The 18296-nt window shown below is 35.1% G+C and overlaps 1 protein-coding gene across 1 annotated transcript; it reads left to right on the forward strand.

Moving 5' to 3' along the window:
- Nucleotides 1–11721: 11721 nt before the first annotated feature.
- On the forward strand, nucleotides 11722–12767 carry LOC145117067 (uncharacterized). The gene is made up of 3 exons (XM_079053375.1): nucleotides 11722–11990; nucleotides 12141–12325; nucleotides 12441–12767. Exons 1-3 carry the CDS (start codon nucleotides 11888–11890, stop codon nucleotides 12534–12536), a joined length of 384 nt encoding a protein of 127 aa, XP_078909501.1. The 5' UTR covers nucleotides 11722–11887; the 3' UTR covers nucleotides 12537–12767.
- Nucleotides 12768–18296: the final 5529 nt, after the last annotated feature.

Below are 18296 nucleotides of genomic sequence, written 5' to 3' on the forward strand. Positions count from 1 at the left end.
TAAATTATATTTTTATAGAGAAATCTGCAAATTTGATCCATTTATTTCTGTTAAAAAAAATTGTTGTTTTGTCTCATGATTTATTAGAATTTCCAACTATCTATCTTGTGTTGTCTACGGTTGAAAACCATGTAAACCTAGCTAGCAACATAAAAACGTATTTATACTTATAAAAACATATTTATATGATGTTTAGTTGAATTTTTTTTTGTGCATAAATACGTTTTTTCTGCATGAATACTTATAATATTAAAAAAAACATACTTAGGGTAAAACATAAATTATTTGTAAACTCAATGGTTTTTCTATTTTGCAAATTCGATTTCATGATAATCTAGAAACTTGATGAGAAAACATGAAAAATAAAATAAAATAACTTGACAAACTTAAAGCATAAACAAACATGAAGTCGTCACACAGATAAAACCGACAAAATTTACCAACCTTAAGGATTTTAATGTTAAAAGCCCTGTAATTAAAAATGGTCGTTGCTATAGTTAAAAGCCCTTTATTAAGTATTAATTTAAGATTTCACTTAAAAAATAAAATAAATATAATAAAGTATATAAAATTCAAAACTTCAATTTTTTTATAAATAATTTATTGTAAGGATGGTTTCTAATATTATGTTGGACGAACTACCTTATAAGCTAACTTATCAATAAGTTATCTCAAGATAATTTATAAATAAATTAACTTATAATCTACTTTATAAACTAAGATAAGCTGCTTTTATGAGTTGAGAAATCTCCAGAAAAGTCCTAAAATTTTACCATAATTTACGAAAAAGTCACAAACTAAATTTTGTTTACGAAAAAGCATGAATTACCGGTAAAAATGACGATTTGACCCCTTTTTCCCGGTTTACCGGTTTCATTACTTACCTGTTTCATTAAAGTCCCATTATTTTATCCTAATTTACGAATAAGTCCTAATTGGCCCTAATTGGGGTTATTGGGATATTGTTGCAAGTAATTGGGTGGTTGTTGGTAAGATGGGTATGAGTATGGTTGGTGATTGTAGATTGGTGGTGGATAAGGTTGGTAGTTAGGATATTGGTTGTAGGGGGGTTGTTGTTGGGGGTACATTGGGTTTTGGTACATTGGAGGGTGTTGGTAATTGGGTTGATTTGGGTAATGTACTTGTTGTTGAACTTGAAAAGCATTGGTTTGAGGTTGGTTGTTTTGGTGGAATTGTTGGTTTTGTGGTTGTTGATAATTGGGTTGGTTTTGAGGAGGGACTTGATTCCAAGGTGGCATATCAATGAGAGGTTCTTGTTGTGGTTGTATTGGTTGATGGGGTGGGGTAATAGCATCTTGATTGTTTGGGTTTGGGTTGGGATTGTGAGGTGGAGTTTGATCCATGGCTATGTAGTTTTCAAACAGAATATCTTCAAAGGATTGAACAACAATTGGAGAACTCGGCTCGGTGTCGGTATCACTTGAAGTGTGAACTTGGTCTTCTATGTTGATTAGTGGAGAAGAGGAAGAAGCTTGAACTAGGTGTTGTTGCTTTGCTTGTTTGGCTAACTTTTTCAACCTTTTTGCTTCTTTTTCAATTTCCGGATCGTAGAGTAGTTCACCGGTTCTTGTAGACCTAGGCATAAACAATCAAATAACAATAACCAATTTCCCTGGCAACGGCGCAAAAACTTGGTGGGTTGTCAAGTCCACCAAGCAAATTACACCATTTTTTTGTAAATAAAAAGTAATATAATGGTAAAAAGGGGTATCGATCCTCGGGGAAATGGTTGTATTCAATCACCAACGCAATCTAAAAGAACTATTGTAAATAAACTAACTAACTACAATTAAACTAAAAGGGGGGGGGGTGTTATGATTGGTTGAAGACTAAAAGACTTGAATAACTAAAAACTTGCAATTAAGCAAGATAGTGAGATGCTCAAATGTTGGGAACAATTGGTTAACCAAGACAATTCAACACAATGAACATTTGTGTGCTTATCATTAGGATCCAACATGAAGCTTATCATTCATCCCAAATTGGTTATAGCAATCATGAAGCATGATATGCCAAGATTCCTTTTAGGTAGTATGGAGGTTGGGGAAGCCCACAACACACCTTCTTAATCAAGATCAAGGGTTTAATTAAAGCAATTGGACCCAAGAAGTTAATTAGCCTTAAGAAAGAAGGAATCCCCAATTCCAAGAGGATGTCAATGCTTACACATCCATAAAGGAGCTATGATTCATAAACTAGAGATGATTTTTACCATCATAAAGCCCTTGTTCTAAGTTAATTCAATGATTCAATGCAAAACCAAAGAAATAAACTAACAATAGCTCATTCAAGTGTCAAGCTCATGATCAAAGCATTAAACAAGCATAAGAAATATGATCTTGAACCATAAACATAAGATAATTGATAATCTAGCATGAATCCTTCAAAAACCCACAAACATTCAAAGGTTTTAACCAAAGTTAACCAATATAAAGAGTTTAGCCACTCGTGGCAATAGAACAACAATCACAAAAGTCTAATTGCATAAAGAAACTACCAAAAATTTTGGAAAGATGAAGAGAAATGAGTCTTGAGCTTCCAAAATCACCTCCCACAGGTCTCCAATGGTGTCAAATCGAAGTTATGGCTGCTAGGTGTGATCCTCCAAGGTAATGGCAAGCCAAATGACCAAAATGCCCAAACTGGGCAGTTGCGCGGGTACCCGCGCGACGAAAATTCCACCCGCGCAAATGTTGTTGTAATGCTATTGGTCCTTCATTCCACCACTCCACCCTTCCACTACCAAAGATTCCTTTGGTCCCCTCCATATCCATGTGATTTAAATCAACCAATCATCTTTTGGCTTCAAATGTGGATGCTCTAAACCCAAATTAATTATCCATGATCCATCTTCACAAGCCCACTTCATCCAAGACTTTATCTTTTTAAGCCCAAATCTCCTTTGGTGGATCCGCCAAGCCCAATAGTGCCTCGAGAGCCCACAAGTCCGTCTTCACTCAAATCCACAATCGCAATAAGCACCAAAACCCTGCAAAATTCCTCATGCAACATAAAAAGCACCCGGTACGATCCATGCTAAAGAAAAATGAATAAAATACAATGCAATAATGATAAAAAGATCTAAAAATCTAAAATAAACTAATAAAATAAGGAAATAAAATAAGCTATCAAATCACCCCAAAGATTAAACCTAACTTGTCCTCAAGTTAGAACAAGACTAAAATGAGCTCGGGATGAGCTAAACTAAAAAGGAAAAAGAAAGGTACCATAGAACTTGGTCAACATCAGTCAACATGGTCAGAATTAGTCCTTCATGGACCCTACGCATCTTCAAAATGTTCCCCGCTTTAGAGCCATAAACCACATTCTCAACCACTTGATGGGCGAATAGATCACGGCTGGATGCAGTCGCGGTGTGCAAGACAAAGGAAACAGAGATGCGCCCAGTGGGGGCACTTTAAATCACCAATGCAGATCATAATGCACGAAGGAAAGGCGCCTCTTCACACACTATGATTCCTACATTTGTCAGGCTAAAGTGTATAGTATGAAATAGGGTTTTGCAGCGCGGCCTCCGGGCAAACATCCGGTTTCAGAGGCTTCTCCCTTGTACTGTCCTTTACAGTCTACCGTCTCACCGTCAAGGCCTTTTCTCTCCAAAAATAAAAAATAAAATAAAATAATAAAAATTCTACTTAACCTAAACTTAAACCTAACAACTTAAATCTTCAATCTTGAACTTCTGTTATTTGGTCTTCAACCTCTTTGATGCTTGATATTCAGTCTTCTTATTTCTCTCGTTTTTTTTTTTTGAACTAAAGCCTTGAACTTGGATTCTTGTTCTTCTTTTTGTGTTGCTCTTTTTCTTCATTTTTCGTCTTTGTTTTTGTTGCTTTTCTTTAATCTTCTTCATTGTTTCTTTTTGTCTTCACTTTTCCAATTTCTTCTTTTTTTTGTGTTTTCTTCTTTGAAGGTCTAAGGAATTTCACCATGTAACAAATGATGGAGGCTAACATGAACGCCTAATGATCATTGATAATGTGCCAAGATCAACTAAAAAGGGTGGGGAATGACTCAAAAATGGGTGTTACTTAAAAGACTTGGTCCCAAAAGATGTGAATTGGGGGACCCACTTCAAAGTTCATCAAGCACCTCAATGCAAGGTGTGATAAACAAAATCTATCTACCTATCTACTCTAGACTCCTAAAAAAATAACCTATCTTAAAAAGGTGGTGAGAATCTAACTAAGTAAGGCTCGGACGAGACTCGGGAGTACTAAGGGGTACTCCCCCCAAAACCAAGATGCGAGTCTTCAATATCTTCAATGTCTTCAAAATACCTTACCGGGCTAATCTTTGCTCGCACACATTGGCATGACCAACCACATCCCTCCGCACCTAGACCCAATCAAGCTACCTGCATCTGACCCCCACACAAGCGGTCTTAAAATGGTCCGTGAGGCTTAAAACGTGTCCCACTTATCAAATACAAGGAATTCCATATCAAGACCCGGGACCAATCTATGATTCAATACTTATGACTCGGTGCTCTGGTACCTGTAGGGATGAGAAGACAAGAGAGAACAAAAATGAATGAACTTAAACTAGGATGCATCTAAAAAGTATGAAAATTAGAAAAGAAAGAAAGAAAATATGCAATATTTTTGAATTTTTCATGCAATTTTTATGAATGACCTAAATGAGTTACTCTAAATGCAACTATATACAACCTAAATGCAATAAAAATAAAATATAAGAACACCTCACCCCAAGCTTAAAATTAAGCATTGTCCTCAATGCTTAGGATGAGAGTAAGGAAGGATCATACCGGGATCAAGATGGAGGAGGCCCGCAAGGACGGTATGGAAGCAACACATGGGTTGTACAATGATGTGTGGATGGAGTTCTTGGCCACCTAAATACACATGGATGAAAGCTTGGTCGCGCAAAGGAAGCATATGCAATGGCTCAAAATTTTCTTATGAAGTAACACATTTACGGGGGTACCCTCGCAAACTTTGCGCGGGTGGTGGTTGGGTCGCGCAAATAAAGAATTAGCATCATTGGTCTCGCAAAGAAGGGGAAGGATTTGGTCTTGGCCGCGCAAAAATCTGCGAGGGTGGAAGGCAGCTGCGCAATTAGTTGCGAGGGTGGCAGTCAGTCGCGCAAACATTTACACAGGTGAGAAACCGGCCGCACGCAACAATCGGATGACATCCCATGTGGGGGTAATTTAGAACTCGGAATCTGCGCGGCTGGAGGTCGGTCGCGCAACGGCTGCGCGGGCACCCGCACAAGTTGCAGATTTTGACATTTTTTTTTCAAACTTCACCAAAATCATTGCTAGACTTCAATATGCTTATTTTTGTACCAACTTCAAGATTAGAAACACCCAAAACTTCAAGCGGAGATTATTTATTTACAATGCATTTGTTTAACGTCTTTGCCAAGACATAGCCCCGCTTCCGTCAATCTTCATAAATCGGGGCTTCCAATGTTACGTTATCAAATTCTCCCGTGTCAAAGCCTTCATAAAATGGTTTCAAGCGGTGCCCATTCACCTTAAATATTTGATTCGTTTCCAAACTCTTGATTTCAACCGCACCATGATCAAACACTTTTAAAACAATGAAAGGTCCGTGCCATCGAGATCACAATTTTCCCGGGAATAACTTTAAACGTGAATGATAAAGAAAAACTTTTTGGCCCGGAATAAAGTGTTTTTGGGTTATGTGCTTGTCATGAAATGCCTTTTTCTTCTCTTTGCACCTTTTGAACCTTTTAATTATCTTTTTCTTGATCACTTCTATCATTGGAGAATTTAATATTCTTTGAGCCTCTCTCCTAGGCTTACAATAATCTTCCATAAAAATCTTGTGTGTGCATACATTAGGGCTTATCCCGTTTATTGGCTCAATCACATCAACCCGGTACAATGGAGAAATGTTGCTAGGGTACCTCATTAACTCAAAGATGTTGAAGTGAATGATCTCTCCATCAAACTCCATAGTAATTTTCCCTTTATGGACATCAATGATTGTGTGAGCGGTATTCATGAAAGGTCTTCCAAGGAGGATCATAGATGATGTGGAAGGAGTCTTCTCTTCAATATCAATGACATAAAAATCCGCGGGAAAAACAAGTTGATTAACTTGTACTAACACATCCTCCAACACTCCTCTTGGAGACACACTTGACTTGTCCGCTAATTGAATGATGACTCTGGTTTCTTCGAAAGGACCAACATTGAGAGATTGAAAAACCGAATATGGCATGACATTGATTGAGGCTCCAAGGTCTAACATGACACTTTCAACATGTAAATCACCAATGGTACAAGGGATAGCAAATATTCCCGGATCCTTGCATTTGGGAGGTAACTTCTTTTGGATAACCGCAGACACGTTTGCATTGACTTGAATCTTTTCATTCGCTTTGAATTTCCTCTTCTTGGTGCACAAATCCTTGAGGAATTTTGCATAACTTGGAATTTGCTTAATAGCATTCAATAGTGGAATGTTGATTTGGACCTTGCGGAAAGTTTCAAATAATTCATTTTCTTCCTCTATCTTCTTGGAAAAGGCTAACCGGGAAGGGAAAGGTGGCGGTATGACCAATGGCTTGATAGGCTTGTTGGAATATTCGGGTTGCTCAATGTTTGGAACAACCGGTTCCTTTGGAGGAACTACAACCTTTGAAGGCTCAACAACAATAACCTCATCTTCTTCTTCTCTTGAAACTCTTTTGGGGTTGCTTTCTCCAAGGGTTTTCCCACTTCTTAAGGTTATTGCACTCACATTGGGGTTCTTCTTGGTTTGAGATGGAAGTTTACCCCTTTGTTCCATCTTGTTGAGAGCGGTGGCCAAGTCTCTAATTTGTGCTTGAATGTTGGAGAAAGTGTTCTTGGTCTCTTGTTGAAATTGGGTTTGGCTTTGAGCAAGAGAAGTGACGAGTTCTTGAAGGCTCATTTGATGGTTACCACTTGATTGGCCTTGTTGTGGAGGTTGTTGGTAATTTGGAGGGTTATAAGAAGTTTGTGGATATGGAGGTTTTTGGGAAGGATATTGTGGATGTTGGGGTCTCATCAAAATGTTTGGTGGATTTTGCTTTGGTGGGTATGGGTTGTTTGGGTTATTCCGCCAATTTGGGTTGAAGTTGTTTTGAAATCCCATGGGTCTTGGTTGACCTTGATATCCTCCCATTGCAGTCACATCCTCCGGTTCACTTCCAAGTGTGGGGCATTTATCCGTATAATGCCCCGTCATGGCACAAATACCGCATACCATCAATTGTTGACCACTTCCCACCACCATTTGACTTAGCACATTAGTCAAATCCAAGAGCTTTGATTCCAAGTGTTGAGTGTTGCTAACTTCACCAACCACTTGTGGAGAATTTCTCTTCATTTCATTTCGAGTCCCAAAGTTCCTTTGATTTTGAGAAATGGTTCCAAAAAGTGATCTTATCTCTTGAGGTGTCTTGTTGAAGATGTCACCACCACTTGAAGCATCAATCATCCTTCGATCTTTTTCATTCATACCCTCATAAAATTGTTGAAGAAGTAGGTGTTCGGGTATGTTGTGTTGAGGACAACTTGTACACAAGTTGTTGAATCGCTCCCAAAAATCATGAAAGGTCTCATTCTCCCCTTGACGAATCCCCAAAATGTCGCTTCTTTGACTTGATATCCAGGAGGAGGGATAAAACTTGCTATTGAAGGTTTTGAGTAACTCTTCCCATGTGTGAATAGATCCCGGTGGTAAGTTGAATAACCACTCTCTAGCTTTATCTTCCAAGGTGAGCGGGAAGGCGGTTAGCTTGAAATCATCCAATGTCACGTGTTCGGGCAACATGCTAACACATATCATATGAAAGGACTTCAAATGCCTTTGAGGATCTTCTCTATCCAAACCATGGAACTTGGTGAGTTGATGTATGAAACTTGACTTCAATTCAATCCATCGGCGGTTTGCGGGATAAACTATACCAAGAGGTGTGTGAGTAACATCCATCTCCATCATTTGTCGAAGTGTCAACTCTTGAGGGGGGTTGGGTGGATTGGGGTTATTGGGATATTGTTGCAAGTAATTAGGTGGTTGTTGGTAAGGTGGGTATGGGTATGGTTGGTGATTGTAGATTGGTGGTGGATAAGGTTGGTAGTTAGGATATTGGTTGTAGAGGGGTTGTTGTTGGGGGTACATTGGGTTTTGGTACATTGGAGGGTATTGGTAATTGGGTTGATTTGGGTAATGTACTTGTTGTTGAACTTGAAAAGCATTGGTTTGAGGTTGGTTGTTTTGGTGGAATTGTTGGTTTTGTGGTTGTTGATAATTGGGTTGGTTTTGAGGAGGGGCTTGATTCCAAGGTGGCATATCAATGAGAGGTTCTTGTTGTGGTTGTATTGGTTGATGGGGTGGGGTAATAGCATCTTGATTGTTTGGATTTGGTTGGGATTGTGAGGTGGAGTTTGATTCATGGCTATGTAGTTTTCAAACGGAATATCTTCAAAGGATTGACCAACAATTGGAGAACTCGGCTCGGTGTCGGTATCACTTGAAGTGTGAACTTGGTCTTCTATGTTGATTAGTGGAGAAGAGGAAGAAGCTTGAACTAGGTGTTGTTACTTTGCTTGTTTGGCTAACTTTTTCAACCTTTTTGCTTCTTTTTCAATTTCCGGATTGTAGAGTAGTTCACCGGTTCTTGTAGACCTAGGCATAAACAATCAAATAACAATAACCAATTTCCCTGGCAACGGCGCCAAAACTTGGTGGGTTGTCAAGTCCACCAAGCAAATTACACCCTTTGTTTGTAAATAAAACGTAATATAATGCTAAAAAGGGGTATCGATCCTCGGGGAAATGGTTGTATTCAATCACCAATGCAATCTAAAAGAATTATTGTAAATAAACTAACTAACTACAATTAAACTAAAAGGGGGGGGGGTGTTATGATTGCTTGAAAACTAAAAGACTTGAATAACTAAAAACTTGCAATTAAGCAAGATAGTGAGATGCTCAAATGTTGGGAACAATTGGTTAACCAAGACAATTCAACACAATGAACATTTGTGTGCTTATCATTAGGATCCAACATGAAGCTTATCATTCATCCCAAATTGGTTATAGCAATCATGAAGCATGATATGCCAAGATTCCTCTTAGGTAGTATGGAGGTTGGGGAAGCCCACAACACACCTTCTTAATCAAGATCAAGGGTTTAATTGAAGCAATTGGACCCAAGAAGTTAATTAGCCTTAAGAAAGAAGGAATCCCCAATTCCAAGAGGATGTCAATGCTTACACATCCATAAAGGAGCTATGATTCATAAACTAGAGATGATTTTTACCATCATAAAGCCCTTGTTCTAAGTTAATTCAATGATTCAATGCAAAACCAAAGAAATAAACTAACAATAGCTCATTCAAGTGCCAAGCTCATGATCAAAGCATTAAACAAGCATAAGAAATATGATCTAGAACCATAAACATAAGATAATTGATAATCTAGCATGAATACTTCAAAAACCCACAAACATTCAAAGGTTTTAACCAAAGTTAACCAATATAAAGAGTTTAGCCACTCATGGCAAAAGAACAACAATCACAAAAGTCTAATTGCATAAAGAAACTACCAAAAATTTTGGAAAGATGAAGAGAAATGAGTCTTGAGCTTCCAAAATCGCCTCCCACAGGTCTCCAATGGTGTCAAATCGAAGTTATGGTTGCTAGGTCTTATCCCCCAAGGTAATGGCAAGCCAAATGACCAAAATGCCCAAACTGGGCAGTTGCGCGGGTACCCGCACGACGAAAATTCCACCCGCGCAAATGTTGTTGTAATGCTATTGGTCCTTCATTCCACCACTCCACCCTTCCACTACCAAAGATTCCTCTGGTCCCCTCCATATCCATGTGATTCAAATCAACCAATCATCTTTTTGCTTCAAATGTGGATGCTCTAAACCCAAATTAATTATCCATTATCCATCTTCACAAGCGCACTTTATCCAAGACTTTATCTTTTTAAGCCCAAATCTCCTTTGGTGGATCCGCCAAGCCCAATAGCGCCTCGAGAGTCCCCAAGTCCTTCACTCTAATCCACAATCGCAATAAACACCAAAACCCTGCAAAATTCCTCATGCAACATAAAAAGCACCCGGTACGATCCATGCTAAAGAAAAATGAATAAAATACAATGCAATAATGATAAAAAGATCTAAAAATCTAAAATAAACTAATAAAATAAGGAAATAAAATAAGCTATCACCTACAAAGGGGATAGGTTGTGGGTGAGGAAGATGCTTAAGAAAAAAAATCAATTATGTAGTGTTCTTTTTAGTATCCAAAGGAAGAATTATTTTTCCCATTTAAACAGTTCAGGGTTCGTCAAGATTGGGTTGATGGTGTATGGGTGTATGCATAAAATAGGGTACCTTAAATTCTTGGACGTGTGTGTTTAGTTTGTTTAATGCTTAGATTCTATAATGTTTTTTTTAAAGTATTTTATGTTTGAATATGTGTTTGTTGATGTATTACGTGTAATGCTTAGATTCCTAAACCTGTTACAACTTACAACTTTGTTATTGAACATGTTACTATAAATTTCAATATGTTTTTATTAATGTGTTATTTTCTCATGGACCCGTTTCAGTTTGTTTCCATTTGATAGCTTTGTTGGTTTCAATTGCTTGATTTTGTTCTTGAATTTGCTACAAGTTGGCATCCCATTGGATTGCTTTGATGGTTTCAATTCCTTTGGTGATTTTCATTATAAGAATTTTAGTCATCGACATGGTTGATGTGTTCTAGTGCAAATATAATATGAGACCATGATAATGAGGTTGACTGAGATCATGATGTTGAGGTAGATTCGGAGAGATAAAAATTATAGTTTTCAGTATACCCACATTGAATTGTTGATTGCATTACGTTTTTGGAAATACTAGCATATATAGAAGTATCATATTACTGATTTGATTGGTGTTCCTCAATTCCCTAGATTTAATCACACGAGCCTTTTTCCTTTCCCAATTGATCAAATCATCACTCACCTTCAACTAGATACACATGCATCATGCTTCTAACATTTTTAGTTATATTGATCAAGTGACAAACATCACTATAGAATAGGACTTTTCACAAAATTTAAATAATCAAATACACATGCACAAGGTTTTATTATGATGTTGAAAAGACAAACTGATATATTATATATCTATAAATTCGGTCTTTGTTCACAAAATTCAACAAAATTAAATTTCTTAAAATTTTGCTTCGTATTTCTTAACGAAAGATCTAACATATTTTGGTGATCATCAACATTCTCCCACTTTCCACAAGTACGAGCGCCAACAAAAAAAACTAACTATAACATATAGTATTTTTTTTTTTAGTAAAAATAAAGTTGAAATACCGACTACAGCTCCCACTTTCCTAATGTAGATAAAAACATTTTTTATAAAAATTGTATGCACTTTTTTTAATCGAAATGTAAACAATCATAGTTAAAATTTTAGAAATCATACTCAAAATATCAAGTTTTAGTGAAAATGGCAAAAATTAAATATTAGAAGATATTGATTTCATTGGTTATTTGGGTTATTTCTTTAATTTTTTGTTATTTGGGTTATTTTTGTTTTTAACATTTCTACCATTAAAACAAACAAACTTTTTCTCTATGGTTTCAACCATTCACAATCCTACACGTTATTTTTTATTTTACAGCGGTGACGGATTTGATGAAACCGCTAACAAAACATGAGCGTCCTTTTTTTGCTTCTGAATTACTGAATATACCCTGTGCAAGACTGCAAGCACGCACCTCTGTTCGTCCTCTCAAATCACCCACCGGAGCCCTTACCTGCTACATAGCCGTCACTGAAAACCCTAAAATTCTCCATCGCTGTACTAATGGAGTTCAGATTGCCAGGATTCAATGCGCAGCTGCAGCAAAATCAAGTCCATTCCATGCCGTCTTCAAACTACACTAGCTTCTCCAACAATGCTATGAAAGGTACGCGATTACTGATCATATTCTTTCGATTGACCATTTATGGTGATTTTTTTAATGATTTCAGCTTATTCTAGTTGCAATATCGCATGATCTATTGATTTTATGTTGCTTTACCTTCTACCTAAATCGTGATTTGTTTGATTTTTCCAGGAGGACCAGTGGATATTCAGAGAGAGGCAATTCAGCGTGAACTTGAGAAGGAGATGATACGGGAGAAGATAATAGCGGAGGAAGTGGAGCGTTTTCGCGTTTTGCAAGCAGAAGTGAGGAGGAGAGAGGTGACGATGGGAGGAGAGGTGATGAAGAGCGAGAAGGGATTTCCATCGTCGTTTATGGTAGGGCCTCATTTTGATTGTATCTAAAATGTTTAACACCATTGATGGCTGTTATGAACCCTAGCTATTGTTTCCTTTGTGAAGTAATAAAGTTTATCTGAATTTCTTATTGCAGCCTGGAACTTACTGGAAACCACCATCACCACCAGCATCACCACCACTCCACCACCATCATTACCAGCTTCTGACCAGTTTCAGAAACGAAGATTGAGGTAAGTAAAGGAAAAGGAAAAATAATTTGAAAACCTTCTTGATTTCAATTTTGGATCTTATCGTTGTTTGGAAACAAGTCCTTTCATGCTCTATAGTATAGATTGAACTATTATATTGTCGTTAAAACATATAATCTCAAAATGAGTGGTGGGTGTTGAAACAAATTTGAAAACTTCAGTGGTGTTCTATCAAAATTTTCATATTTAAGCAAGTCTACTTAATGATGAAATACATCTTATGTTTATTTGCAGTTAAATAATTAATAATAATCAGTTATGTTTAGTATTTATCAAGGCAATGAGGTTAATCTAAAATGTAACTTCTATCAAATAAAAATAGCTTCTTTCATTAGTTGACTATTCCTGGAAGATGAAATTAAATCCGGTTCCTATAGTTCTTGATCCGTATTGTAGATTACTAGACTGTAACTTGGCTGCATGAAGGCGGCAATAATTGATCATCCTTCTCAATATATATTTTTCTAATAAAATAAAAACTTAGGTATTTGATATTCAAATCATTCAAAACTTTATGTAAATATAAAAAGTTTGGGAGCAAGTGGGGAGCAATTGGATAAAGAATCAAGGGACTATCAAAAACTTCATATGTCATCAATGATGGACTAATTGTAATTACTAGTTTCGATACACAATTTAAGTACAATAAATATTTATCAAGAAATTTACAAATTTAGCCAAAAATATTAATTACTTTTTAAAAAATAGCTAAAAATTAGCAATTTTCGAAAAATAGCAATTTATCGTAGTTGATTAGTCACACATGCGGACGCATACCTTGTGGCTGCTATTTAAGTATGTTGAGCTGCTATTTGAGTATGTTGAGCTGTGAATTGAGCCTAGTAACGGCCCATGGACCTAAAATATAAATACCATAATTTTTTAGGAATACTCATATTTTTCTAATTTTAGCATACAAAAAATTCTCTCAACCTCTATAATGGCTGAAGATATGTATTCTCCCGAAAACTCTATAAGAACTCTACTTATTTAGTGTTTTAATCATGTTTTATTAAGTTTTATATATCTAGGATATGTTTATTTATGATTTATTTGCAAAAAAACGAAAATATACGAAATCTGGTGAGAAAATCTCATCTAGAGGGTATAAGAGAGTAAATCGCAACCGGAGGATAGCAAATAGTAGTGTATGTTGGGTTTTGAGATCATTTCGCATGCATCTGAAGTGTAATGTACAAGTATCTGATGCATAAATTGTGCATCAAGACTTGTACATTCATAGATATATGTGTAGATGAGAATGCACAAGCTAGTGATGCACAAGTTGTACACTGAGGACTTGTACTTTCGTTGTCAAATTTAAGTACTTTTTTTAGAAAAATTAAAAAAATCAAGATTATTTTAGGGTAAATCGTAGGTGGGAGCAGAGAAAATCGCAGGTGGAGCACACCCACCTACAATTTGTTTAGAAAAAATCTAAAAAAAACTTTTATCGATACTCATTTTTGTCGGACAATGGGACGAAAATTGGGCCAATTCACAGTTCAAAAAGATAATTCGCAGATGGAGGATAGCAAATAGCATATGGGGTCTAGTCCAAGGTTCTTAAATGTTGTTTAAATAGGGTCCAAATCCTAAAAATTAGGGTTTGTCCCCTACATGCGTACACCCTATGTACTACAAGTTTTCTGAAAATGGCAAAACTGCCCCTTAGAGATCCAAATCTGCAAAGTATTTAAATACCAAAGGTCAAAAATGAAAATACCTTGAATCGGGTGTTCCAATTTTCTTGGATAGTTTCTGAAAAAACGATTTTTCGACTATTTTTTAAAAAAATAATTAGCGTTTTTGGCTAAATTTGTAAATTTCTCGTACTTATTTGCATTAACTAAAAGTACTTATTTGCATTAACTAAAAGTTTGTTTATTCAGAAACTATTCTTATCTAACTTAACCAAAATACAAATCAGATAAAAGCATTTAGGGCTTATTTTGGAAAAAAAATTGAGTGAGATTTGAAAGTTATGGTATATATAAGAAAATATTTGTGAAAAGTGATAAATAGTTTTAAAAGTGTAAAGTTACCATGAGAATCTAAACACTCTTAAAAGCTACTTCAGTTAGCTTTTGAAGTAATAACTTTTTTGTTTAAAATAAAAGCCTTTTATTTTTTCTTAAAAACCAAAACATAAAAGACTTTTAGATATTTTTTTCTTAAAAATCAAATAGATGTGGAAATTGGTTTGGTTTTTGATTTCTTAGGTTTATTCACTTTGATTTTTCTCGGTTTGAAATTTTCCCAGGGACCAAACCAAATTTAAGTCAACTTAAAGTAAACCAAAAACCAAATTACAATTCAGCTTGGTTTTGTTTGAAAACTAAGGAAACCAAATCTCAAAATAAATATTTAAAGCTTCAACTTTCAAGCATCAAATATAAAACCAAATTTCAAAATAAATATTAAAGTTTCAACTTTCAAACATCAAATATAATGGCATAAAAGAAACATACCACAAGATGAGAAGAATGAATTAAATGAAGGAAATTTTAGGGATTTTAGCATCGTTAGTCAATGTATCCATAAAATATGAAATATCAAAATATGTTATAACTTTTTAAAATTTTAAACTATAAAGAATTGTTATATTTAATTAATAAATTAATCAAATTTGGTAATTCGGTTTTGTTTGGTTCGGACTCCAGTACTCCACTAAATCATAATTTATACCATAAATCAAATTCATAATTCGTTTTGGTCTAAAATAAAACCCAAATCTGAATTCAAATTTGGGAGAATACACACATACTATTGTTATATTTGAGTGAGTTTTAATTAACATAAATCACAGCACACATATAGGTCATTTCAACGAGGTTAGGATGGTCTTAAATGAACTCCTCATACAACACATATATGTGCGTTCAACAAGGGTTTATTTAAGATCCCCATTTATTCAACTTTTTTTTTAGGTATTATTTTTTATTTTTTAACTTAACTTGATTTTTTGATTTTAGAATAGAATGAGTGATTTTTTTGGCAAAACTACTAAAATGTTGGTCTAAAACTACAAGAAACTAAATGTGGTTTTTTAGCCCAATCTAACCATCCTTAAAGATCTTTTGTCTACTTGCTATCCAAGAAAACAGAATAACTGCAATAGACTAGTGACTTGTAAGCATGATAGTATTAAAACCAACTTTGTCAAAATTGGATCTATGATCGTTTTTCGTTTTGTAAAATTGTGATCGACATCGGAAAATTGAATCGGATTGTAAAATCCTACCAAAAACATTTTAAAACATAAAAAATGCATTTTCATCCACCTATTAACAATTTAGTTAACAATAAATAATTTAAAACATAAAAAATACATATTCAATACATCATTTAATATTAAACAATTCAAAAAGGATATTTTACATAATTAGTCCAAAAAAATATTAATATTAAAAAAAAATACTAACGATCCTACGATCTTACAACCGATTCTACGATCATATGATCCTATCACGATTTTACCAAAAACGATCCTACTAAGATTGGGAACGATTTAGTTAGGTGAGATCGTATGATCCTACAATCAGGATCTCGATTTTAACAATCATGATTAAAACAATTCTAAAGTTCTAATTAGAAGCCTCAAACCTAGAAGTGTTTGTTAAAGATAACAAATTATGCAATAATGCATATCTATAGACATTGGGATAGAAATCTCGTTAACCTCCTTATAATCTTTTATTTCAAAATTAATACAAACTAATTAATATCATACAAAACTAATTCACAAAATAGTAAAAACATGCAAAACAATTAACAAACTAATTAAAAACATACAAAACTATTGTGCTACAAGTTTTTATACATGAAATACAACTAATCAAAGCTTGAACTATAAATGGTGGAACTAGTTAGTTTACCCTCTAAAACAACATTTTTGTGGTACCGTACGACATCGGGATGGTGTGTAGTCAAGGATATTGACAGTACTATTCTTAGCATGCACCAAAACTGCTTCGTCCTCGTCCAATAGCACCGAACAACCAACAAAAAGACGATCACGGTCTCAACCTCGGTTTCACAAAGCTTGTAAACATTAGCATGTAATTACATGTCCCTTCGATCCAAATTTTCTTGAATGAATCTGTGCAATTAATATATAACAGAATCAAAGTATTTCTTAATGAATTGTATTTTTTAAATGTATCTTGATAAAATTATTAAAATGATGCCAAACATTATATATTCTTGATATTTTATTTACATGAAATAAAAATATCTAAATACAAAGTTTAGTTTCAAATAGTTTCGATAAATACACTACATTGACAAATTTCCAAATATGACCAAAACACACACCTTAGTGCCAAAAAACACCCAAAAAAATATAGGGTTTCCAAAAATGACCAATGAGTCCGGAGAGGGTTCTCTACGGAATCGACTTTCGTATTGCGGACTCGGATTTCGTATTGTAGACTCGTGCTAATAGTTGAACTTTAGGAACTTTTACGTAAATTTGTTTAGTCTGCAGTTCAACACCTTCGTCCACGGTCGTACGACACTGGAGTTCGCAGTACTCTCTCTGTGGACTCGTGTACCTTCTATGAACTCATATGTATAGTCATAAATACAATGCACAATATGTTTCTACACCTAATTTCCCAAGTCATCTCAAACTCCAAAACATCTCACAAATGATGGTTCTAGACCTTGTAAAGTTAGCACCAAGCACACTAAAAAAAGTCTAATGCTTTGTCCCATTGGGCTTAGGAGTGGGAGGCGCTAAACCTCGCCATTACCCCCGCTAGCAATTCGCTACACCACCCCTAGCTTATGCTAAGAGGTGTGCTAAGGAGAGATGGAGAGAGATGGAGAGAGAGAGAGAGAGAGAGAGCTTATTGCCTGTTTTTTCTAAATAAATATTTTTAAAATAATACGCCACTACTATCTATTTTTTTACAACTTGGATGCTACCATTTCTTTTAGTCTATATAACATCAAAAAATCTTATGTGGCAATATGCTAAGAGTGCTATCATTCTCTTCAGAGTCTTAGATAACAACATGATGCAAATATCATGTGAGGCATTCTACAATGTTGTCACAAACAACCCTTAAAATCTCAAAAGTCTTAAATTGGTTATCGAAGTCTGAACCGACAAAACAACTCTGAAACCTATCTTAAAACGGATGCTCTTGATCATGATAAAAAAAACTCTAATAAAAAAAAATGTTTGTCTCCACTTCAATAACTCTTTGTAAAATTATTTCCCGAATGTTTCGAAAACACCTAACATTGGCTTAGACATGGGGCTTATAGACGAACTAGGTTTTAGTGGCGATCACATTAGACCACATCTGGGGTAGCAAGTACACATGTACATGAGAACCTTTTAGAATGATATTTACAAACAACCCTTTTTTAGGATATTTAGACAAGTTTAGTGATCCCAAAGTTAAGTGGACACATAATTCAACCTATCATATGTGAATGCACAATTTGAATGCTCGTGATGATTTCAATAAAATAAATAGTATTTTTCAAAGTGAAAGAAGTTATTATCAAAATAGATTTCATGAAATACACAAATACTTATATTCACACTGTACATAATAGACATCATATGAAATTAATAATTCAAAATCATTAAAGTAGGTTTATGGATATTTACTCTTGGTAAAAACTCATCTTAAGTATTAGAAAAAAAGTTATTTTCCTTTTAAGGTAGTTGACTAATGGTAACATGTGGTTAAAGTTTAACCCAATTATTGAATTGAATAAGT

This window comes from Lactuca virosa, chromosome 5, assembly GCF_052849685.1.
Source record: "Lactuca virosa cultivar CGN04683 chromosome 5, Lactuca_virosa_CGN04683_v6, whole genome shotgun sequence".
Taxonomy (NCBI): Eukaryota; Viridiplantae; Streptophyta; class Magnoliopsida; order Asterales; family Asteraceae; genus Lactuca; species Lactuca virosa.

Coding starts and splice junctions, on each gene's coding strand:
- LOC145117067 (XM_079053375.1), top strand. CDS start 11,888: ATGGAGTTCAGATTGCCAGGATTCAATGCGCAGCTGCAGCAAAATCAA. Junction 11,991..12,140: donor CTCCAACAATGCTATGAAAG/GTACGCGATTAC, acceptor TGATTTTTCCAG/GAGGACCAGTGGATATTCAG. Junction 12,326..12,440: donor GATTTCCATCGTCGTTTATG/GTAGGGCCTCAT, acceptor TTCTTATTGCAG/CCTGGAACTTACTGGAAACC.